We start from the raw sequence: 26,331 nt of genomic DNA, 5'->3' as shown, positions 1-26,331 counted from the left end.
AAGGGGATAGCTTTCTAAGTGCGAGGCTTTGGGACTTGATCCTGTAAGCAGTGGAAAGAATTATAAAGAGGGCTGATAGGACACATTCTAAGGTATCACCCTGCTGGTGGGTTGAACTGATGGAAGTTGAACTGATGGAAGATGAGGAGGGAAATTGAGGGGGTGGATTGGAGATGTTTTGAGTCAAGTCAGTGGCCTGAAGTTGGAGAAATGTTTTAGAGGTAGAATCGATACATCTTAGCCTGGTGTTAGATGGGGGTCATGAGAGGCAGGTAGTGGCTTGGCCTGGCCTGTCCCAGCTGTAGATACAGATACAAAGTCCTACAACATCTTTTCAGATATGGAAAGCCACACAGATTTTCGAGTGAATGTTAAGTAATTTAGGATGAAAGTGGTATAGTGGTTAGAGGATGAGAGGATGCTCCCGGTGCATACTAGAGTAGATACAGAGCAAATAAGAAACATGCTTGTCATTTAAAAAAAGAGGAGGTGGGGAGCATCTGGGTGGCCCAGTCAATTGAGCACCCAACTTTGGCTCAGGACAAGACCTCACATTTTGGGAGTTTGAGCCCTGTGTCGGGCTCTCTGCTGTCAGCTCAGAGCCCACTTCAGATCCTTTCTCTCTCTCTCTCTCTCTCTCTCTCTCTCTCTCTCTCTCTCTCTGCCCCTCCCCCATTCATTCATTCTCTCTCTCTCAAAAATAATTTTTTTTTTTTTAAAAAGGAAACGTGGTTGGAGTAGACAAGAAAAATGTTATATTTGATGTCATTGACTTTTGCCCAAAGACACAGTGAGGAAGTCATCTGAGAGAAAATTCAGAAAGAGTGAGGAAAATAATGGTTGTGTGAAGCTGGGAAATTTGCCCCATAAGCATGTTCCTTACTACAGGTTGGAATCGTGTATTGAGTATGCAGGCTAACTGTATTAGGAGCTATGCCCACTTAAAAGTCAGTTAAACTGCGATCTTAAATGAGATCTTCCCTGATTCTTTACGTGAGGGGCTAATGTAGCAAAGTAATTAATAATAGAGTCTCTGGAACCAGGTGGCTTAGGTTCAAATCCTGCCTCTTGCCACTTAGTAACTACGTGAACTTTGGCAGTTCCTTAACCCTCGACACCTCTGTTTCTTTACATGCAAAACGCAGTACTTCTTACTTCATAGGGTTTTGTGAAGATGAATTAAGATAATGTGTGTAAAGTGCTTGGTTGAGTTGCTGGCACCTAGAGTAAGTATTCACTAAATGTTAGCTATTACTCTGATTAGAACTTGAGTAACAATAGCAACAAGTACTGCATGCCAAGTATTTGTTAAGTGTATGGATGTCATTATAGATAATAGTTGCCACAATTCTGCTATCATGCCTACTTGCTTACCCTAACCCTAACCCTGCTCCTCAGTAATGATATTGGTAGTTAAAATGGATGGAGGTTGAAGGAAAGTTCTTGATAACTCAGATAACTGAAAGGTAGGCAGTACTTTATACTCCACGTATGCTCATGTTCTTTCATAACCCATGTTTTAAAGATCGAGAAGCAGAGGCGGATAGAACGGATAAAGCAGAAGCGGGCCCAGCTGCAAGAACTTCTCCTGCAGGTAAAGATGTCAGGATAGTTTTCATTCTCTTCCCTGCCTGTATTCTGCTGCTCTGTTTACTTGCTTTTAGAGTCAGTGTATAATACTTTGGGTGCCTTGAGTAGTGCCTGATGGGACCACATTAGGGCAACCTCTCCACATCTGAGCTCACCACCGTCTCCATGGTCTAGCTTTACGAAGGTTCCACCTCTCACCATCATCATGGCTCCCTGGCAGCTCACTTGCCCTGTGTGTGACTTATATATGCAACGGTTTACTTTTGATACTTATTCTTACTCTGAACAGAAACCATATCAGGAGTCCTTTCCTGTGTGTTTATTATGTTAGCCCTGATTTGGAATGTCAAGAAGTAAGACTGCTTACACTTCAGGCTCTTTGAGTAAAATAATCAAATCCACCTGTCATACTTATTATCTGTAAATAATAGAATAACATGTAATGATTCAGTAAGCTTCGTAGAAATACCAAAAGCTAAAATGCCTTTCTTTTAAGAAAGTTAATTTTTATAGTGTAATAAGGATCCCTATATTTATAGTGTTTTGGATAATTGCCTGGAATTTGAAGTTTTTTTCAATATAATAGAGCCAATGTATAAAGTCATGTGAAGTAGAATCACATGTAATTTTTTTAAAATTTATTTTTGGTAATTGCATTTGCTACGAAAATTCACTTTGAGTAGTACACTGGGGTCATTTTCAGTGCAATCAGAAACCCTTTTTAAAATGAGCCAGAGGGTCTTTATGCTTTTTTTTTTATCAGCAAATTGTCTGTATATGAAGAGTTTTCAACCACTCATAAAATCCACTTTGATTTGACAAAAGTTAGATCCTATTTAATTTTTGATGTAATCCACTTTTCAGAAATAAAGGTAACAAGTTACCAAATATCGTAGCAGGTTTTTTTCTTTCTTTCTTTTTTTGCAGGTTTTTTTTCTAAAGCACTCCCTTTGTCTAATGGACACAATGTGGTTAGGTATTTTTAAATATTCCACATTTTTGTTTTTTACTTTCTAGATGCTAATATTTGTTCATTTGTTTCACGTTCATGATACACGAGAGCAGCAAGAGAAGACCGTTGAGCCCTTGCAGGGGCCTATGTATAATTTGAGAAGGAAATAGGAAAGGAAGTAGGGCCGGGAGAGGAATAGCCCCAGACAGAGCAGAGATTGCCCAAACACAGCAAGCCCCGGAGGTGATGTTTCCACCCTGATTAGGCCATTTCTTTCTTCCTTATTGTTCCGTGTCTGCTTTTCACACTGAACCCCATTGGACCTACCTGAGGAGCTAGTGCTGGAGCAAGCATTTTATGTATTTTTCATACAGGATTTCCAATAAGGTTATATTTGAAGAGTGTATTCTGGGAGCGCCTGGGTGGCTCAGTCAGTTAAGTGCCCGATATCACTCAGGTCAGAATCTCATAGTTCGTGAGTTCGAGCCCTGCATCACGCTCTGTGCTGACAGACAGCTCACAGCCTGGAGCCTGCTTCAGATTCTGTGTCTCCCTCTCTCTCCGCCCCTCCCCCGCTCACGCTGTCTCTCTCTCTCAAAAATAAACACTAAAAAAAAATTTGAGGCTTCTGGGAAGATGGCAGCGTAGGAGGACGCTGAGCTCACCGCGTCCTGTGGATCACTTAGATTCCACCCACACCTGCCTAAATAACCCAGAAAATTGCCAGAAGACTAGCAGAATGGATTCACCGGAGGCAAGCGTAGACGAGAGTCCACGGAAGAGGGTAGGAAGGGCGGAGAGGCGGAGCACGCTCCACGGACTGGCGGGAGGGAGCCAGGGCAGAAGGGCAGCCCGCCGGCAAAGCAGAGCCCCCGAGTCTGGCTTGCAAAAGCAGAGGGGCCGGATGGAGTGTGTTCTGACAGCAAGCGGGACTTAACATCTGGAAGGTTATAAGTTAACAGCTCTGCTCAGAGAATGGAAGGGCTGAAGGACAACGGGAGGGAGAGTTGTTGAGCCGCGGACGACAAAGTGCAGCTTGGCGGGGAACCAAGGTGCTCGCCAGCGCCATCTCCCTCGCCCATCCCCCAGCCAAAATCCCAAAGGGAACCAGTTCCTGCCAGGGAACTTGCTTGCACCGCGCAAACACCGAACACAGAAACTGTGCTTCTGCGGATCCATCCCTCCGGCGGCGGGTCTGACTCCCTCCCGGTGCCGCAGGGCCCCTCCCGAAGTGGATCACCGAAGGAAAAGCGAGCTGAGCCTGCCCCTCCCGCCCCTGTGCACCTTGCCAATCCACCCCAGCTAATACACCAGATCCCCAGCACCACAAACCCGGCAGTGTGCAAGTAGCCCAGACGGGCCATGCCACCCCACAGTGAATCCCGCCCCTAGGAGAGGGGAAGAGAAGGTACACACCAGTCTGACTGTGGCCCCGCCCACCAACACAAGTTATTCAAGACAGCACAGGGGAAATGCCCCGAAGTCCCGCACCACTCCAGGGACTATTCAAAATGACAAAACGGAAAAATTCCCATCAAAAAAAGTCCTGGAAATAACGACAGCTAATGAACTGATCAAAAATGATGTAAACAATATAACAGAAAGTGGATTTAGAATAATAGTCATAAAATTAATCGCTGGGCTTGAAAACAGTATAAAGGACAGCAGAGAATCTATTGCTACAGAGATCAAGGGACTAAGGAAGCCAGGAGGAGCTAAAAAATGCTATTAATGATCTGCAAAATAAAATGGAGACAACCACGGCTCGGATTGAAGAGGCAGAGGAGAGAATAGGTGAACTAGAAGATAAAATTATGGAAAAAGAAGAAGCTGAGAAAAAGATAAAAAAATCCAGGAGTATGAGGGGAAAATTAGAGAATTAAGTGATGCACTAAAGAGAAATAATCTATGCATAATTGGTATTCCAGAGGAGGAAGAGAGAGGGAAAGGTGCTGAAGGTGTACTTGAAGAAATAATAGCTGAGAACTTCCATGATCTGGGGAAGGAAAAAGGCATTCAAATCCAAGAAGCACAGAGAACTCCCTTCAGATGTAACTTGAATCGATCTTCTGCACGACAATATCATAATGAAACTGGCAAAATACAAGGATAAAGAGAAAATTCTGAAAGCAGCTAGGGATAAACGTGCTGTAACATATAAAGGGAGATCTATAAGACTCGTCTACTGACATTTGTCAGGCCAGAAAGGAATGGCAGGAAATCTTCCATGTGATGAACAGAAAAAATATGCAGCCGAGAATCCTTTATCCAGCAAGTCTGTCATTTAGAATAGAAGGAGAGATAAAGGTCTTCCCAAACAAACAAAAACTGAAGGAATTCGTCACCACTAAACCCAGCCCTACAAGAGATCCTAAGGGGGATCCTGTGAGACAAAGTACCAGAGACATCGCTACAAACATGAAACCTACGGACATCACAGTGACTCTAAACCCATATCTTTCTATAATAACACTGAATGTAAATGGACTAAATGCGCCAACCAAAAGACATAAAGTATCAGAATGGATAAAAAAACAAGACCCATCTATTTGCTGTCTATCAGAGACTCATTTTAGACCTGAGGACACCTTCAGATTGAGAGTGAGGGGATGGAGAACTATTTATCATGCCACTGGAAGTCAAAAGAAAGCTGGAGTAGCCATACTTATATCAGACAAACTAGACTTTAAATTAAAGGCTGTAACAAGAGATGAAGAAGGGCATTATATAATAATCACAGGGTCTATCCATCAGGAAGAGCTAACAATTATAAATGTCTATGCGCTGAATACAGGAGCCCCCAGATATATACAACAATTACTCACAAACATAAGCAACCTTATTGATAAGAATGTGGTAATTGCAGGGGACTTTAATGCTCCACTTCCAGAAATGGATAGATCATCTAGACACACGGTCAATACAGAAACAAGGGCCCTGAATGAGACATTGGATCAGATGGACTTGACAGATATATTTAAAACTCTGCATCCCAAAGCAACAGAATATACTTTCTTCTCGAGTGCACATGGAACCTTCTCCAAGATAGATCACATACTGGGTCACAAAGGAGCCCTTATAAGTATACAAGAATTGAAATCATACCATGCATACTTTCAGACCACAATGCTATGAAGCTTGAAATCAACCACAGGAAAAAGTCTGGAAAACCTCCAAAAGCAGGGAGGTTAAAGAACACCCTACTAGAGAATGAATGGGTCAACCAGGCAATTAGAGAAGAAATTAAAAATATATGGAAACAAATGAAAATGAAAATACAACAATCCAAACACTTTAGGATGCAGTGAAGGCAGTCCTGAGAGGAAAATACATTGCAATCCAGGCCTATTTCAAGAAACAAGAAAAATCCCAAATACAAAATCTAACAGCACACCTAAAGGAAATAGAAGCAGAACAGCAAAGACACCCCAAACCCAGCAGCAGAAGAGAAATAATAAAGATCAGAGCAGAAATAATATAGAATCTAAAAAAACTGTAGAGCAGATCAACGAAACCAAGAGTTGGGTTTTTGAAAAAATAAACAAAATTGATAAACCTCTAGCCAGGCTTGTCAAAAAGAAAAGGGAGATGACCCAAATAGATAAAATCATGAATGAAAATGGAATTATTACAACCAATCCCTCAGAAATACAAGCAATTGTTAGGGAATACTATGAAAATTTATATGCCAAAAAACTGGGCAACCTGGAAGAAATGGACAAATTCTTAAACACCCACACGCTTCCAAAACTCAATCAGGAGGAAATAGAAAGCTTGAACAGACCCATAACCAGCGAAGAAATTGAATCAGTCATCAAAAATCTCCCAACAAATACGAGTCCAGGACCAGATGGCTTCCCAGGGGAGTTCTACCAGACGTTTAAAGCAGAGATAACACCTATCCTTCTCAAGCTGTTCCAAAAAATAGAAAGGGAAGGAAAACTTCCAGATTCGTTCTATGAAGACAGTATTACTTTGATTCCTAAACCAGACAGAGACCCATTAAAAAAAGGCCAATATCCCTGATGAATATGGATGCACAAATTCTCAATAAGATACTAGCAAATCGAATTCAACAGCATAGAAAAAGAATTCTTCACCATGCTCAAGTGGGATTCATTCCTGGGCTGCAGGGCTGGTTCAACATTCACAAATCAATCAACATGACACATCACATTAATAAAAGAAAAGATAAGCATATGATCCTGTCAATCAATGCAGAAAAGGCATTTGACAAAATTCAGCAACTTTCTTAATAAAAACCCTCGAGAAAGTCGGGATAGAAGGAACATACTTAAACATCATAAAACACATTTATGAAAAGCTCACAGCTAACATCATCCTCAATGGGGAAAAACTGAGAGCTTTTTCCCTCAGATCAGGAACATGACAGGGAGGTCCACTCTCACTGCTGTTGTTTAACATAGTGTTGGAAGTTCTAGCATCAGCAATCAGACAACAAAAGGAAATCAAAGGCATCAAAATAGGCAAAGATGAAGTCAAGCTTTCGCTTTTTGCAGATGACATGATACTATACATGGAAAATCCGATAGACTCCACCAAAAGTCTGCTAGAACTGATACATGAACTCAGCAAAGTTGCAGGATACAAAATCAATGTACAGAAATCAGTTGCATTCTTATACACTAACAATGAAGCAACAGAAAGACAAAGAAACTGATCCCATCCACAGTTGCACCAAGAAGCATAAAATACCTAGGGATAAATCTAACCAAAGATGTAAAAGATCTGTATGCTGAAAACTATAGAAAGCTCATGAAGGAAATTGAAGAAGATATAAAGAAATGGAAAAACATTCCGTGCTCATGGATTGGAAGAAGAAATATTGTCAAAATGTCAATACTACCCAAAGCTATCTACACATTCAATGCAATCCCAATCAAAATGGCACCAGCATTCTTCTCAAAACTAGAACAAGCAATCCTAAAATTCATATGGAACCACAAAAGGCCCCGAATAGCCACAGTAATTTTGAGGAAGAAGACCAAAGCAGGAGGCATCACAATCCCAGACTTTAGCCTCTACTACAAAGCTGTCATCATCAAGACAGCATGGTATTGGCACAAAAACAGACACATAGACCAATGGAATAGAATAGAAACCCCAGAACTAGACCCACAAACGTATGGCCAGCTAATCTTTGACAAAGCAGGAAAGAACATCCAATGGAAAAAAGACAGTCTCTTTAACAAATGGTGCTGGGAGAACTGAACAGCAACATGCAGAAGATTGAAACTAGACCACTTTCTCACACCATTCACAAAAATAAACTCAACATGGATAAAGGACCTGAATATGAGACAGGAAACCATCAAAACCCTAGAGGAGAAAGCAGGAAAAAACCTCTCTGACCTCAGCTGTAGCAATTTCTTACTTGACACATCCCCAAAGGCAAGGGAATTAAAAGCAAAAATGAACTACTTGGACCTTATGAAGATAAAAAGCTTCTGCACAGCAAAGGAAACAACCAACAAAACTAAAAGGCAACCAATGGAATGGGAAAAGATATTTGCAGATGACATATCGGACAAAGGGCTAGTATCCAAAATCTATAAAGAGCTCACCAAACTCCACACCCAAAAAACAAATAACCCAGTGAAGAAATGGGCAGAAAACAGGAATCGACACTTCTCTAAAGAAGACATCCGGATGGCCAACAGGCACATGAAAAGATGCTCAACGTCGCTCCTCATCAGGGAAATACAAATCAAAACCACACTCAGATATCACCTCACGTCAGTCAGAGTGGCCAAAATGAACAAATCAGGAGACTATAGATGCTGGAGAGGATGTGGAGAAACGGGAACTCTCTTGCACAGTTGGTGGGAATGCAAACTAGTGCAGCCACTCTGGAAAACAGTGTGGAGGTTCCTCAAAAAATTAAAAATAGACCTACCCTATGACCCAGCAATAGCACTGCTAGGAATTTACCCAAGGGATACAGGAGTACTGATGCATAGGGTTACTTGTACCCCAATGTTTATAGCAGCACTTTCAACAATAGCCAAATTATGGAAAGAGCCTAATGTCCATCAACTGATGAATGGATAAAGAAATTGTGGTTTATATACACAATGGAGTACTACGTGGCAATGAGAAAGAATGAACTATGGCCCTCTGTAGCAACATGGATGGAACTGGAGAGTGTTACACTAAGTGAAATAAGCCATACAGAGAAAGACAGATACCATATGGTTTCACTCTTATGTGGATCCTGAGAAACTTAACAGAAACCTATGGGGGAGGGGAAGGAAAAAAAAAAAAAGAGGTTAGAGTGGGAGAGAGCCAAAGCATAAGAGACTCTTAAAAACTGAGAACAAACTGAGGGTTGATGGGGGGTGGGAGGGAGGGGAGGGTGGGTGATGGGTATTGAGGAGGGCACCTTTTGGGATGAGGACTGGGTGTTGTATGGAAACCAATTTGACAATAAATTTCATATATTGAAAAAAAAATTTGAAGAGAGTGTTCTGCAGCTTAAAAGAAAATAAAAAACAAACTTGAAAGCTGACGGTTTATTCCTGTGCTCCTCCTTGTGGAATTCTCCCTTCTGAGATCTGGCCTGCCAGGCACTGGCTTCTAACCCACACTGTCACTTTCTCTCCCCAGCTGCCTCTGCTGTCCCTGTCGCTGCACTGTTTCCCACTAGCTCACAGTCTCTCACCTCTGTGCCATGTCGTCCTTAGATTTCCTCAAAACCTTCCTGGAACATTTTGGAGCTTACTTTTTGACATAATGTTACTAAAAAAACCTTTTTTTTTATAGTATGCCTGTAATTATCTGTTTATCTGTAAGAATGGTACTAGGCACGATCACCCTCAGGTATGTGGGACGTTTACATCCCTAGATAGCCTTCATAAAGAATGAATTTGAGGGGTGCCTGGGTGGCTCAGTTGGTTAGGAATCTGACTTACTCTCAGGTCATGATCTCACAGTTTGTGAGTTTGAGCCCCGAACTCTCTCTCTCTGGCCCTCCCCTGCTTGTTGTCTCTCTCTCTAAATAAATAAATAAACTTAAAAAAAAATAAAAAGAATCAAGTTGAATATTTTTTCCTCTGCTTATCTTTGTACAGTGAGCACTATTTTTTTAATGTTTATTTATTTTTGAGAGAGAGACAGAAAGTGAGTGGGGGAAGGGGCAGAGAGAGAGGGAGACACAGAATCTGAAGCAGGCTCCAGGCTCCCAGCTGTCAGCACAGAGCCCGAAGCGGGGCTTGAATTCACAAACCGTGAGATCATGACCTGAGCCAGTCAGACACTTAACTGACTGAGCCACCCAGGTGCCCAAGTGAAAAAGTACTATCTGGTCTTCTGGTAGACAGACATACAGCTTATTTCCTGCTAGTGTTTTGTTTTTCTCTCCTTCATCAAATAACATTCATGAAGTTGCCATAGAAAGTAAATTAAACACATGCCTGAACATTAATAATTTGCCATGGCAAAACTAGCTTGATTTTTAAGAAGTTAATGTCACACTTCACTGACATCATGTGACACAGGTAAATTCTACTTACCTGCCACCACCTCTCATTTATCCTTGGAAGTGTAGGAAAGGAATGACCTGAGTAAATTACACCTATAAGTAATCCAGATATCCTGCTTTCATCCATACAACTGTCCTTACCAGCCCTGAAACCTTTTCCAGGACCTGCTAATAGTGCACAACAAAATGAATGTCTGAACACACCTGAAACTGTTCAGCCTCTGAAATTGCTGTTAATGAGCCTGGAAAAGAACAAAAGGCTGAAAGGAAATCAATCAAAGGGCAACAAATAAGGAAATCAGTCCAAAACAAATGGGAGTTGATTCTTCTTTTTTCTATCAAAGTAACATTGTGTATGTTATTACTGCTCTCTTCACCTGGAAAATCTCTGATGCTGTTCAGTGTACATAACAATGAACAGTGAGTGATAAATATATAATAACTCTTATTTCTTACTGTTTATATTCCCTCCTATACTGAGACCCTCTCGTGGCACTAGGGCCACAAAGCTAGGCAAAGTATGAGAGCATCTCCTGAGATGCTTTTTCTAGTAGAAGGGAAGAGAATCTAGGCAGAAGTATTCAAACATTTCATTCTTTTTTTTTTTTTCTGCATCATACAGTGTTCATTTTAAAATTATTTCCAGCTAAGGTTCTATTCAAGACTTTATAGTTTATATTCCAGAACCAGACATACAGAAATCTACAGACAAGTTGGCCTATAATTAACAATAATAGAACCAGGGCCATTTCAGGCAGGTGAAAATAAAGATCTGTTTTTACCTATTTGTGATATTCTTTATCACTGCTTTCTAGATATAAATTGAATTTTGTGTTTATACTTCTTTTTGATGTCCCTTGAAGTCATAGGAAGCAGTACCCAACATATATGGGGAAATTTAAATTAGTTTCTAATTGGCATGTCAAAATTTTTGGTTTAAAGCAATATTTTAATTTAAGCAAAAAGTATGATCTTCATGACTATTTCCTTTGTTCTACTGCAGTTGGCAAAACTATTTGAATTCAGCCAAATATTTATGTCTAGTTTTAATAAAACACCCGACTAAGCTTACAAAATAGACAAATTAGTCAGAAACTATTCGTTCAGAGAAAGGTGTAGGTTATAAAGAACAAAGGAACATAGCGTCATGAGAAATGAATGCAAATCCTGGGAAGCAATATGGATGCCTCAGCAACCAATGACTGCCTTTCATAATTCATCAATGAATCTGAAACTTAGCTTTCAGTTTTTCATAAATATACATTTATAGTAACATGCTTCAATAGCTTTAAAGTACAATGTAACATAAATTACTGATAAAATACAATAAAGAATATCTGTGTTGCACATTTAAATCACTTTAAAGAACTCTGTCAGTATCTACATACTGTACTGATTTCTATATAAAATGAGGAACATATTAGAATTAAACTGCTACCTTGTTTCCATTTTTCCTAGAAGGATTTAATGTACATATATTTTTACTTCCAACTTAGTAACTTCAGTGAGTCATGTCTGAATATTTATTTTCTACATGATGGACTCTGCTTCTGTAATGTCATGATTGGATATCCTTAGGGTCTGTTGATGATTATAGAATATTTATGATGTTTAGGATCAACAATTTCAAATGATACTTTATGTTGAAATACGATACTTCTTGAATATGATTATTTTACTTCAAGTCTAATTTTAGTTCCAGAGAAGGCAGTGCTGTCTTAAAGGCTCGGATAAGGTTTTCTTTTTTTCTTACTCCAGGAAGATCACTTAACAATAAATATTTCAGGTTTCTTGAGTGATATAAAGCAATGATGCCTTTATCTGTGACATTCCCACATGAAATTATTTCCATTTCCAATACGCTCTTTTGTAAATTTTCAAGTTTACCAAGTTTCTCCAAATAGTCATCCTTGATATAATGACACTTGCGTAGCCTTATTTTTTCAACATGGTGTAGGCCCTCCATGTAATCAAATCCAATGCTCATGATACAAGAGTCAGTGGCATCAATTGCCTGAATCTTGTACTTGTCCAGAGGTCCTGTGGGGAGGCGGTTGTAGTCCTTCTGCCACCTCTCCTGGCCGTGGTAGCGCACCATGGCCCCACAGTGCAGGAGCCACTCCGATGCTGCCCTATCGGGTCCCACATCCCTGATGCGTTCATAATCCACTTTATGAAACACTGCATTCAACCAGCCCCAGAAGTATCTGCAGTCACATGACCATGGGAGTTTCTTTAAGCCACACAACTGCTGGGAAATTTTTCCAAACAGCATCATTTGATGGCATTGGAGGAAGGGCAGACATTTCATTCTTTTTCTCAGGTTTACAGTAATAGCATATTCCTTTCAACATTAAGTAAATTAAGCAATAACAGCCCTCATTCTTCAGCAGAAAATAACAATATATTGATAGTATTTGATGACATTTGATAGTACTGACAGTGATAGTTTTTTGATAGTGATTGATATTGATAGTGATTTTTGGACACACTGTTGGGGCTAGAATAAATTGGTGTCCCATCTGTTTTGTGCATTTTAAGAGTAAATGTTCCCTTTTTTTTTAATATTTTAATGTATATTTACTTTTTGAGGGAGAGAGAGACAGAGCATGAGCAGGGGAGGGGCAGAGAGAGAGAGAGGGAGACACAGAATCTGAAACAGGCTCCAGGCTCTGAGCGGTCAGCACAGAGCCCGACACGGGGCTCGAACTCAGGAACCATGAGATTGTGGCCTGAGCTGAAGTCAGAGGCTTAACCGACTGAGCCACCCAGGCACCCCTAAGATAAAAATAATCTTAATCAAACTTGTTAAGGCTCTAAACCTAAGATCAACAATCCTAGGATAAGATTGCTGAAACATAGAAAGTACCTTAAATTCATCCCTACTGGGTGAGAAGATGGGACACACTGATGGAATGAATGGATCTGACTTTAGGAGCATTTAAAACCACTCTGTTTCATGAGCAGATGGAAAAGTTGAATTGCATGGTCTTTCTAGCTGTGGAATTCTATGACACATTTGCCTTATTAAAAGGGAGTGGGATGGACATTCATTTCTTTGACTTGCAAGTAATGGTTATATTAAAAGTAGCAGCAAGATTCAGTATAAAGGTTCAGGCCTTGATATATCTTATGAGTGCTAAGCCTCAGTTTCTCATCTGGAAGATGTCAGGTGGGGAGCTGGTTGACCCAGATTCCAGCTGTGCCCTGAGGCTGTGGAGGCTGTGGAGGTACCCTAGGAACCTAAAGGGTGAGCGAGGGCAGAGATCAGCTGAGTTCTGGACTCCCTGCCCCACTGCACCAGCCAGAGCAACGCTACTTTTATATAGTGGGTTTTATATAGTGGGTGTCCCATAGATTTCGTGTGAAGAAAGGATGCTGTGGCTTTATATAGTTGGCTTTATCCCTGAGCTAGACTGTCTGAAAGCTGTATTGAACCCTAAACTCCCAAGAGTCTGTGCTAGATAAATGGAAGATGTAAGTTCAACTTAGTGTCATTCTCTCTGCGTCACTCTGAGTTGGAGGCGCTATGGGGCTCTCCCAGATTTGTAAGATCCTGTTTCTGTGGATGGTGGAAACCATGGGCCCCATTATTTACATTAGGATGATGTTCACCATCATTTAAACGTAATTTTTCCCTTGAAATGTATCTGAGTTAGATCATTCTAATCTTCTTTCCTAAATATTTAATTTTAATGAACTCATAGGTGGAAGGCCTTATTAAATACTCTAATTTTAAACTATTTCTTAAATGCATTTATTTTAATTCACTTAATTCTAACTCATTTATCCACATCAAATGACCATATTCTTTTTATTGATCATTACAGCAAATCGCTTTCAAAAACCTGGTTCAGAGAAATCGGCAAAATGAACAGCAGAACCAGGGCCCTCCAGCTCTGAACTCCACCATTCAGCTGCCATTTATAATCATCAATACAAGCAGGAAAACAGTCATAGATTGCAGCATCTCCAGTGACAAGTGAGTGGAGAACTAGGGGAAGAGAGTAGGGCCGGCCTCCTGGTAATGTATTCCCATCATTTGCAACATAAAGAAGGGTGTACTTCCTAATGTGAGGCCTCCAAGGCTGACGTCCTGGGGCAGGAGAAACACCTTTGCAGACATGGAGCATTCTTCCTCACTCACTCTCTGCAGCCCTTTCGTGTGCCTGGCACCGTTCTGCCCATGCTAGATACATAATAGAGCCTGGAGCCCAGGCAAGATGCGCACATATGTACGCTTATGTGCTAACTCTGGGCAAGTAACTGCCTGAAAATAGACCATGCGTGAGGGCCTGGGACAAGGTAAGGTCACTGGTGATTCACTTTCCTCATTTATTGTAGAAATACTATACATGAGTGTGCGGCATTAAAGCAATTGTTTCTTTGTTTTGCTGTACCGTAGTTGAGTGTGCTTCTGTTTATTAATTAATGGACATGAAAATGCTAGATGCATTCTCTGCTTTCTTTTTTTCTTATTTATTTTAAAAAAATTTTTTTTTTCAACGTTTATTTATTTTTGGGACAGAGAGAGACAGAGCATGAACGGGGGAGGGGCAGAGAGAGAGGGAGACACAGAATCGGAAACAGGCTCCAGGCTCTGAGCCATCAGCCCAGAGCCCGACGCGGGGCTCGAACTCACGGACCCCGAGATCGTGACCTGGCTGAAGTCGGGCGCTTAACCGACTGCGCCACCCAGGCGCCCCTCTTATTTATTTTATAACTAGAAGTTTATACCTTTTGACCACCTTCAGCTATTTCACACACTTCCCACCCTCGCCTCTGGCAACCACCAATCTGTTCTCTGCATCTATGAGTTCATTTTTATTTTTTAGATTCCATACATAAGTGAAATCATACAGTATCAGTCATTCTACATAAGTGAAATCATACAGTATCAGTCTTTCTACATAAGTGAAATCATACAGTATCAGTCTTTCTCTGTCTGACTTACTTCAGTCAGCATAATGCCTCAAGGTCCATCCACATTGTTGCAAATGGTAGAATTTCCTTCTTTTTTATGGCCAAATATTCCATGTATACACCCCCACACCGCACGCACCACATTTTCTCTATCTATTCGTATGTCAGTGGACAGTCAGGTTGTCTGTGTCTCTTGGCTATTGTAAATAATTCTGCAGTGAACATGGGGGTGCAGATGTCTTTGTGAAAAAGTGATTTTAGGGGCGCCTGGGTGGCGCAGTCGGTTGAGCGTCCGACTTCAGCTAGGTCACGATCTCGCGGTCCGTGAGTTCGAGCCCCGCGTCGGGCTCTGGGCTGATGGCTCAGAGCCTGGAGCCTGTTTCCAATTCTGTGTCTCCCTCTCTCTCTGCCCCTCCCCCGTTCATGCTCTGTCTCTCTCTATCCCAAAAATAAATAAACGTTGAAAAAAAAAATTTAAAAAAAAAAAAAAAAAAGTGATTTTATTTCCTTCAGATATATACCCAGAAGTGGAATTGCTGGATCATATGGTAGTTCTATTTGTAATGTTTTTACATTTTAACTAAGATTGATGATACTTATCATAGCAAGTGAGAAGTAGCAGTTTTAGAAAGTACTGCTAAGAATTAGTTTGTAATTTATTTTACCCTTCATGAAAAAGTAGTGGACTTTAGGCTGCAACTGGGGTCCTGAGATAGTGAAGGGAATAAGGTGTAGAGGGAGATAGATCCAAGTGTGGCTTGTGGCTCCCCCCCACTTAGCTGCTTCCGAGCAGTTTTCTGAAGAACTAAAGGGGATGATTCCAAGGCCTCTATCACATGATGGCCTTGTTGTGAGGATTAAATAATATGGTGTCTATAAAGGATCTGACCCAAGGCAAGCCCTTTATAAATATTTGCTGCTGTTACAAGGAGTCAGTATGTAACTTATTGACCAAATTGGGATTCATTTGAAAGCGAAAGAGGGCTCAGTAATTACATCAGTACCAGGGACATGGCCCAAAACTGTCCACGGAGACCGGGACCTCTGGTCTCCTCTGAGCTACAACATTGCCCTTGGGCTTGGCCTTGTCTTTACCACTCTTTTCTAGGGCAGTGTTGCTTCCCTATTTATCTTGATGGCGTACAGAGATTCTAGGTCACTTAAATAAGAAGGTGCCAAAAAGAAAAAGAAGAAAAACAGTGAGCAGGGATTTCAAAAGTATTTGATAGTTAAGACCCTAGACCCCATTAGAAATAGGGACCCAGTAGGCTATGAAGTCAGAATCTCCATTTTTCAGTCTTTCCTCTAGCTACAGTTTTTTAAACTCTCTGAGATCTGGTGCTTCTTCCACAAAAGTAAGAATTACAGTATTTAACTTGCAGATTTTCAAAAGTTGTAGATAAAGTCTTAAAGGACCTAGCCCACTGCTCAGTAAATGGTGCATGACGGTGTTATTCACACACTTGTAAATCTTCACAAAAACCTACATCTAAAGGGACTGTGTTAACATATTCTCATAAAACTGAGAATCCTAGAGAATGTTTAACATATTTTTAGGAGAAACACACTTAGAATTCTACTTCCTCTCTCCAGTTACCTCTTGTTTTGTGAGGGATTATTAAATTCTCTTCATCATTTAGTCTTCTAAGTCTAAAAAGGGTAGCAGGAATATCTGGGAACCATTGGTCTCAGGGAATTATAGATTCTGTTCACCCCAGGCTAGGGCCTGGTAAGATTTCCATCCGTGGGTGGTTACTGACTCCTGCCTTTGCCCGGCCCTTCCCTGAGTAAGGGGAAGAGGCTCTGAGCTGCTTGTAGAAACTTGTTATTCAAGGTAGGTCCCTAAAGCCTTGTCTTTCAGTTACTTTGATGATGCAGTCTTTCCCCCTTAATTAGCCTGGAGGCTTTTTCATGTAGGGGATTAAATTTACAAAGCCATCTGTTTTTAACCTATGCCAAGGGTCATCCCTATGACAGGCACACACTTAAGATTTTCTGTTTTGTGGGTTTTTTTATGAAAATTTGTTAATGTCCTTTATTCAGCTTTATATTTTTCAGATTATTTAAACATGGCATTTTACTTTCAATTGGAATTTTTGCCCTGATCTAAAATCTAGCATAAATAATTTTTACCTTCATATGATTTTAATTAAGAATTTTATGACAGCATAAACCCACCATTGTCCCAAAACATTTCATCTGCACTGTGTCCCTGTAGGGTTGAGGCCTGTAGGTGAAGGTGCCCTTGGGCCAAGCCCAGGAGTCAAAAGGACCGTGTTCTCCTACATTAACCTTTTTTTTTTTTTTTTTTTTTTTTTTTAAGCATGTATCAGGTAGCCGGGCATCCTGATTTGGTAATTTTCAAGAACATTTGGGAAAATGTGCTATATATTTATGTGGTACTTTTTCCTTAAGATATTTCACTTCTTAGGCTCTTAAGACAGGATTTGAGTTTTGGTTCGTTTGTTAAAAGTCTTCCATTTATTACTTGTCTAAAGTATGGTACAGCTAACACTTGATTCATGAACATGAAGTAAGCATTCAAAATGGTTTTCTTTCTCAAACCTAATATAGGCCAATTCATAGTAGGGATGTCTTATATTAAACTGGAAAGGCTTTCTTACTATTTTACCTTTTTGAAAAAGCTGAAGGCAACTTTGAATAGTGCTAGATTTAGACCAAAGTTTCTGACCCCTGTTTGCAGCAGCTTAATGAGGGCTGAAGTTTATGGACTCCTATTGTCTATCATAAGAAAGTTGTTTTAATTGGGCAAGTGGCGTATTTGAGATGTCATTCCCCTGAACACAGCAGAATGACTCTTACTGCTCTGAACGATAAGTTTCGAGTACTGAGGATGAATTTAGGCCCTCATTCTTTTATATAATGTACAGAGTACAGCACTGTGCAGATGTCCTCTATACCACTGAAACACATTCTAACTTTGTTTTCTGATGCAGGTTTGAATATCTTTTTAATTTTGACAACACCTTTGAGATCCATGATGACATAGAAGTACTGAAGCGGATGGGAATGTCCTTTGGCCTGGAGTCAGGCAAATGCTCTCTAGAGGATCTGAAACTTGCTAAATCACTGGTGCCGAAGGCGTTAGAAGGTTATATCACAGGTATGTTAATTAACACTTTCACACGTTGTCCCTGATTAAATGCCAAACCCCGACCTGTTAAAACCTTCCTCATAGAAAATTGAAGTCCATTCTGTGTCCTTCCCTGCCCCTTTAAATGTAACTATTCTCTTAAATTTCTTTTTTATCATCACTTGCTTTTTTTAGAGATACAAACATACAATAAATTGGAAACAATTTATTGTTCAGTTTTACCTATTTCTCCCCTTTATGTAAATGGGATCATAGTGATGCATTCTTTAGAGATAGGGGTTTTTTCCACTCCACATCATGTTCTTTTCATCCATCCACATGATTTCATGTAGCTGTAATTCATAGATTTTTACTGGTCTGTAGAATTCTATTCTATGACTATACCATGATTGATTTGTTCATTTTACTGGTGATAAGCCTTTAGTTTTGTTTCCAATTTGTTGGTGTTCCGAAGCAGTGCTGCTTTGAACCTTCCTCTAGTGATAACCTAGTGCACGCATGCCCGCGTGTAGCGTCCGATTGCTGGGTCAGAGGCACCTGCAGCTTCAGCTGTACCAGATGATGCCAGAGCCTTATTAGCTTGATTTCACAAGTTACATTCTCACCTACAGGATGGAAGTGTTCTGATTTCCCAATCAGGTGGATATGAAATGGTATCCTAATTTTTTTTAATTGAGGCTTAATTCACCTACCATAAAATTCACCATTCGATGGTACGTGCAGTTCAGTGGTATTTCGTATATTCACAAGGTTGTGTAGTCATCACTAATTCTGAAACATTTTTGTCACTTCAGAAGGAAACCCCACACACATTAGCACACTCCCCACTCCTCCCAGCCCTAGCAACCACTAATCTACTTTGTCACTACGGATTTGTCCATTCTGGATATTTCATATAGATGGGCTCATAAATATGTAGGCTTTGTGATGGACTTCTTTGACATAGTGTTATGTTTTGAAAGTTCATCCATGCTGTAGCATGTGTTAGTACTTCACCCCCCTTTTATTGCCATTCTATGAATAAAAGCATGTTTCATTTATCCATTCACTAGTTGGTAGACATTTGGATTGTTCCCACCTTGGGGCTGTTATGAATGATGCTGCTATAAACATTCTTGTACAAGTTTTTGTGTGATCATAAATTTTCACTTCTGTTGGTTGTATACCTAGGAGTGGAATTGCTGGGTCATATGGTAACTCTATATTTAACATTTTGAGTTACTGCCAAACTATTTTCCAAAAGCAGTTGTACCATTTTATAAGCCTACCAGCAGTGTGTGAGGGTTCCATGTTGCCCACATACTTTTCATTTAGATGTTATTGTCCATCTTTTTTATTATAGCTATCCTTGTAGACAAAAGGTAGTATTTTACTGTGGGTTTATTTTGCATTTTCCTGATTACTAATGGTGTTGAGCATCTTTTTTGTGTGCTTATTGGCCCTTTGTGTATCTTCCTTGCAGAAGTGTCTATTCAGATCTTTTGCCCATTTTTGCATCAGGTTTTTTTTTTATTATTATTATGAGCTTTAAGAGTGCTGAATAGGGGCACCTAGGTGGCTCAGTCAGTTGAGCATCCGACTTCGACTCAGGTCATGATCTCATGGTTCATGTGTTTGAGCTCTGCGTCGGTCTCTGTGCTGACAGCTCAGAGCCTGGAGCCTCCTTCGGATTCTGTCTCTCCATCTCTCTCTGCCCCTCCTGTGCTCATGCTCCGTCTCTCTCTCCCTCAAAAAATAAATAAACATTAAAAAAATAATAATAAAAAGAGTGTACCGAGTATACTAGAAAACAAAAACGGTATGTTTTGCGTGTTCTATAATTCATATTTTTTTCACTGATTCAGAAATCTTTATGATTGTCGTAATTCTTAAGACTGTGGTATATTCTGCACATATAATTTGGATGCATAAACAATGCTTTCTGCCTTTGCTTTTTGCTAGTTTCCTTCAGTATTACCACCTAGAATGTCACATCACTTTCTGAAAGCATTGTAATATTAGCTCTAAGGTATATTACATCAAATATAAGCAAAGAGGTAGTTCTTATTTTTTTTAAAGAGTTTATTTTTAAGTAATCTCTATACCCAGTGTGGGCTTCGAACTCACAACTCTAAGATCGAGAATTGCATGATCTACCACCTGAGCCAGACAGGTGCCCATCATTCTTATTTTGTTTTATGGTTTTGGCCCTTTGGTCAAAACACAAGAGTTTGTTGATTGACATTTGGCTTCTGTTGGATTTGGTTCTTAAAACTGGCACCATCCACCTGCTGCAAGTGTGATCCCTTCTTTTGCCCCTCAGTCAACTCGCTCCATATCTTCACCCCCCCATGCTCCTTTCTCCTCCCACCCCCCCCCCCACCCCAGAGTAGGCCCTGCTGTTTTATTAGCAGCCCAGTCATACTGGCAGTCCAGCAGGGTCTGAAGAAAGGGTTTACTCAATAAATCACCAGAACTTTATTTTAACTTATTCTCAGTGAAAAGGCACAGGGCAATTAGGCGGGCTCTGTGGTTTTGATCTCTTTGTGACCTCATTTGCAGACTGGGATGTAGACTTTCTGGTTACTTTAAAAGAAGAAATGTGTGCCTTTAGTGTGCAAAGGGACAGAATGGCTCTTGAGTAAGATTGTGAGAACTATTGTGTGGATCTTATGATAATGTGAAAGAAATGTAGGCTTTTCAAAGCCATTGTGAAAAAGAAAAATTTAATGTGGTATGCAGTTGGAAACAAGTAAATAGCTGTCTTCTGACACAAAGTTTCCATATATACTAATTAATATTCACCACAGGATTCTGGCTTTAATTTCATCTTGCACAGGCTTGTTCTTATTTAATATATTTAAAGTCTGCTATTCCTCTTAAAATTGAATTTTTTTTTTCCACAGCTGCCTTAGCCTCTAAAGAAAAGGTTCACACAGCCATTCTAAAATTAATCATTCAGTATCCTTTTTTCCTACATAGGAAGCCTCTCGCTTGGTCAGACAGTACAAGGATAGCAGGGTTCCTAATCCCAGTCCATAGAGTGGTGGGGCTTTTTTGTTTTGCTTTGTTGTTGTTTTTGCACAGTAATTAATTACCAAACAATTTCAGTTAACCCTAATAAACGTTCATTACTAGGTTATACTTTCTGAGTATACATTCAGTCTTATTTTGTAATGTCATGTAAGTCAAAGAATTTCTTTTTAGGAATACATTTTTTATTATTTCTTCCACCTCTTTTGTAAACTTACTGTTGGAAGAGACTATACTCATGTCATGCCTTCAGTAACATTTAGATCTTACATGTTCCAGTCACTGCCTTCTTTGAGCTAATGTTCTGGATAATGTGACAAGTATTAAATAAAATTACAATAAGAATTTATCAGGGTTGTGATTGGAGAAATATGGTATATGCACAGAAAATAAGATTGCAAGGATATACTTTTCTGCAGACTAAAACAGTAATGCCTGTCTCACCCCCGTTAAAAATGTGACTGCGTAACATAAGGGCTTTTAACGCAGGGCTGGTTTGGGCCACCTGGGTTGCTCAGTCAGTTGAGTGTCTGACTCTTGATTTCATCTCAGGTCATCATCTCGTGGTTGATGAGACTGAGCCACGTGTCAGGCTCCACACTGAGCCTGGAGCCTACTTGGGATTCTCTCTCTCTTTGCCCCTCCCCTGCTCACACACTCTCTCGCTCTCTCTCAAAATAAATAAATAAATGTTAAAAAAATAAAATAAGGCTTGTTTGAGTTATAAAGCCAAGGATACCAGGATAAAGAATGGATCGTTGATGAGTAATAGCCCTGAGTTCACTCAGGGACATGTGAAAAGATGGTACAGTGGGGGTTTTAGCAAACATGTATGTGTCTGTCCTTCTTTACCTGTTTCTGATTTGACTTTCTTTTACCCACTCCTGGCTTGACTTTTAACACCAGAGTCTTTGGTGGTGAGGCCAGTAGGTGTCCGGGAATAGTTCAGCAATCACTGTACTCTGAGCTACCCTCTCCAGGTGTTATTTAAGAAAAAAGAATGGGTGTCTGTGATTGGTTTAATTTGAATTCTTCCTCACTGTAGTCTGCCTTCCTGTATTTTCTTCCTGTTCTTATGTCCTAGAAATTTCTTTTTTTCCGCTCTGAAGAAACCTGGGTTCTCCCCGGGGCAGGAGACTTACCTAGCTGTGATTTAAATCAGGCTCGTCTCCTTACTTGTCTGTGCTTCTTTAAGACTGTAACAGCAGCAGCCACAGAGCTCTCAGCGTGCCTACATCTTCTGTTTTTGTTTTTTCCTATAGATATCTCCACAGGACCTTCTTGGTTAAATCAGGGACTACTTTTGAACTCTACCCAATCAGTTTCAAATTTAGACCTGACCACTGGTGCCACCTTGTCCCAATCAAGGTACGTATTTTTTCAGGGTTAGGAAGAGAAGCCATGCGGCCCTGACCCTCCCCGTGGGGGAGAGCAGGTGTCACTGCCGTCCCAGGTCTCGAGCAGCTTTTGGCAGAACTCCCCAGTGGCACCTCCTTTCCCATGTTTTGATTCCTACATTTTACAGTGCTTAAAACATTTGCCACATTAATGAGCTTCTGTGTTTTTAATCATTTGCTAGCGTAAACCAAGGGTTGTGCTTGGATGCTGAAGTGGCCTTAGCAACCGGGCAGTTCCTTGCCCCAAACAGTCACCAGTCCAGCAGTGCGGCCTCTCACTGCTCTGAGTCCCGAGGCGAGACCCCCTGTTCCTTCAACGACGAAGACGAGGAAGATGACGAGGAGGATTCCTCCTCCCCAGAATAAAGCCAGGAGAAAACCCACGTTTTACTAGTTGATGCTCATGTGTGTTTTTAGTGTGAGCTCTTGTTTTTGAAATGATTGCTTCAGTCTTTGCCTTTGTTTGCACTGTGTGTTCAGTGAAAACTAGGGAAACACAATAAGCAAATTCTGTGAAGGCTGAGAGGATTGAGATGAAAAAAGCTAACATAGCGTGAACGAGAACTTTAAACAACAGAGCAATAGATCACACCACAGACAAAGCGGTTTTCTGAGGTGATAGAGGGGACAGTCCCTAAGGAATTGGCAGCATGAATGAAGCTCGTTTATCTTCCACGAGGTGGGGTCTTTGTGTTCCCCCACACCCACGTAACCCTCCTTAGAATCAGGATTGCTGTAATGAACAGTCCTTGACATCATGTTTGTCGTGTTTCTCTTCCTTGCCTGGGCTGCCTTTTACAAGCAGAAATGAACGAGAGAAGATCCCAGTGCGGGTGAGCGGGACAGCGCAGGGCGGAGGTGGCAGTCCTCGTGGTGTGAGCAGCACAGGTTGAACCGCTGAGCCAGCTGAAAGCCTGGTTGATGTGCTTTACGCATCAGCTGCCTTAGACGGCTTCTAGAAAGGAGCAAGCGCTGATTCTTAAGTACTTAAGTGACATGTAGAATAATTTATAGTAAACCTGAAATGATCATTATTAGCCAATGCATTGGTGCATAGAATTTTTTTAGGGCTACTTCTGGAAGCCAAAATAGAATAGCATTTCCACGTGCATTAAATACTTTGCCAGCACTGCCTTTGCCAGCATTCTAAATCTGGAGTTTTACAGAGAAGGAAATTGTACCTATAGTTTTAATCAAAGCTGTGCATTTCATATAGCTTTTTCATTTAAAACAAAACAGACGGATTCCTGTGACCGAATTGCTTGCTTCTAGTTCCCTGCAGTACTTGTATGATTCCACTCGATGTGCAGTTTGTGAACATGAACCAAACGTCATTACTTGTCTTTAAAGTCTGTTTCAAGAATATGAACAGCAGCGTTCTCCTGTACATGTCACCTTTTGTACATTGTCATTCATCAAAATTACCTTATCAGGTTTATTCCTGGCTAAATTGCATTTCACATTAACCCGATAATTCACCGTTTCACAGGGACACCGACAAATGTTGATCACTCCAAACGATTGGATTTATAGCAGTGCGGTATACAGTTTGTTATTTCATAGCCAAAGATGCCGCTGGGCATACTGCACTGGTGTGTTCACAGTTCCTGCCCCTCTGAATATTCAGGGGAGTGAATATTCCGCCAGCATGGCCTAACCTCGATTTAATTTCACACTAAGGCCTTGAGAAGAGCAAATAATAATGGAAAATAACTCGACTCAACTCATTTGGATATGCCTCTGGATTATGCATCTAACACCTTTGGGCCCAGCACCAAGCCCATCCCAAATCAGTTCTTTTCTAAATCCATGGGGGAAGTACAGATGCCTTCTGATGCCTTCTTAAAGTTCTGCCACTCTGCTTAGAGTGAGCCAGCAGTGAAAGATTTGGCTGACCTAAAATTTTGTTACTAAGGCCATGAAAATTAATACACAAGGACCTGCAGCTTTAACTGAAGTTCCTTGAGACAACACTCATTCTGTCAGAAATAAGCCATAGTGCAAACTCAAGAGGGGTCAAGGGCGCAGAGAGATTGAGGCAGCTTTTAGAGAATTGTGTCTCAGCCTGAGTTCTGGGGCATCTCAGTCTGGGTGGACGAGAGGGGTCCGAAATACTGCAGAGGCTGCAGCAGGTCCCTGAGGGCCTCCAAGATACTTCTGACTTGAAGACCATCAGCTACACGGGCGGGTAAAGCCAAGTTTCCTTCCAAACTGCCGCCTCCTTTACTGACCCTTTAGTACCCGCATCCCTATACTTGAGGGAGCCCTGAGCAAAGGGCCACAGCTAGCTCTTTAGTCTTCAAAATATGGTGTACAGGTCCCAAGACCTGTACATCAGTGTTTGTGATAGGTACACTAATCATTCCTCCACCAAATAGCAAAGTCCTTGCTGGAGTTCTTGGGGTACCACCCCCTTCTCTATTCTCTCTCTCTCTCTGTCTCTGCTGCAGTAGTGTTTCAAACTGATAAAATATAGGTTTGTTTGTTTTTTTAAAGCAACCAAAGACTCTCAACATTATTAGTGTCCCATCGCTGGCTATAAGTGTGTGCTCTTTGGTGGGAGGTGATCTCCGTCCCTCGATAAGGTGTTTCGGTTACCGCGGAGGACATCTGTTGGCACCGCACCGTAGTCTCCAGTACATGTTGGCGTAAAGCCTTGCCTGAGCAGAAAAGTAGGTTGACATGTTTAGAAAGATAACTTCTGTTATTCTTCTGTGTCTCTCACAAACAGATTTTTGAAAAATTCAGCACTTAATCACAATTCCATTTAGAAAGCAAAGTAACAAAATGTTAGGAAATGATTGTTACCATATCCAGGATTCTCTATAGGAGTAGCACTTGGGGGTTGCACGCACGCACACACACACACACACACACACACACACACACGCACTCACACACCCCTCCCGAAGGTGCTGGTTATATTCTACTCTTTGGGGAGTTTAAGAGGCCTTTTCCTCCTCAAGGGTCAGTTCAGCTATTAACCCTTTCAAGTGCATAGTAGCATTCGGTCAGTAAATTCCTGTTTCCTTCAGCACTTGTACAGGGGGCACCAGACCTGCCACATCTGACCCTTGTGTGGGAAGGCCACGCTGCCGGAGTCCACGGCAGTGCTGAAGGCACCCGGGTACCTGCCCAAGCCTCCCTTCACCCTACCCACTAAGAATTTGTCTCATCCACTTAATCTTTGCATATGATGAAAACAGCTTTAGTAAGTGCTGATGTGAATTGTGCCTTATGATCAGAGCGGGTGTCAGGGAGGGGGCAGGAATGGAGGTGCTAACACAGTGATTCCTCACCTCCGTGATGTGCACTGTCCCTGGAAGACTTCACAGATCATGTCCACAGTTTTTGTTTCCTTCAGTTTAATTCTTTATAGATGTACTACGACATGTCTGCTATCTTACCAGGATGAAAGAGGATAACTCCGCTCATTCGCAAAATTTACAGTTGTAATCATAACCCTGCCATACTTGAAAAATAAAGCCACGGTCAGTCCTCAAATGCAAACGAGCTCCTATCAAAAAATTAAAATGGAGGTATTTCACAAAGACGTGGCCCACTTTAGCCATCTATCACTCGGCTGTTTGCTAAGCCACGACTTTTTTACTTTTTTATTTATGTTTTAATGTTTATTTATTTTGGGGAGACAGAGACAGAGTGCAAGCAGGGGAGGGGCAGAGAGAGAGGGAGACACAGAATCTGAAGCAGGCTCCAGGCTCCGAGCTGTCAGCACAGAGCCCGACGCGGGGCTTGAACGCACTAAGTGCAGGATCATGACCTGGGTTGAATTCAGGGCTTAACCAACTGAGCCACCCAGGTGCCCTCGCCATGACTCTTT

The 26,331-nt window shown here is 41.1% G+C and overlaps 1 protein-coding gene and 1 pseudogene across 8 annotated transcripts in view; one reads left to right on the top strand and one right to left on the bottom strand.

The window, feature by feature from the left end:
• TFDP2 (transcription factor Dp-2) overlaps window positions 1-22,873 on the top strand; it is a 174,100-nt gene extending 151,227 nt beyond the window's left edge. For all 8 annotated transcript variants that reach the window (XM_025913428.2, XM_025913427.2, XM_086674437.1 and 5 more), the window contains 5 exons: window positions 1,526-1,594; window positions 13,874-14,025; window positions 17,924-18,090; window positions 22,356-22,461; window positions 22,673-22,873. In XM_025913428.2, coding sequence (XP_025769213.1) covers window positions 1,526-1,594; window positions 13,874-14,025; window positions 17,924-18,090; window positions 22,356-22,461; window positions 22,673-22,856 — 678 coding nt within the window. In that variant the 3' untranslated portion in view covers window positions 22,857-22,873. The remainder of the gene's footprint in view (window positions 1-1,525; window positions 1,595-13,873; window positions 14,026-17,923; window positions 18,091-22,355; window positions 22,462-22,672) is intronic.
• LOC147577201 (ATP synthase subunit s, mitochondrial pseudogene) lies at window positions 11,700-12,337 on the bottom strand (annotated as a pseudogene).
• Window positions 22,874-26,331: the final 3,458 nt, after the last annotated feature.

Source organism: Puma concolor, chromosome C2 (genome assembly GCF_028749965.1).
Source record: "Puma concolor isolate L17-30 chromosome C2, mPumCon1.1.hap2, whole genome shotgun sequence".
NCBI lineage: Eukaryota > Metazoa > Chordata > Mammalia > Carnivora > Felidae > Puma > Puma concolor.
This window is presented reverse-complemented; position numbering and strand designations above follow the sequence as displayed.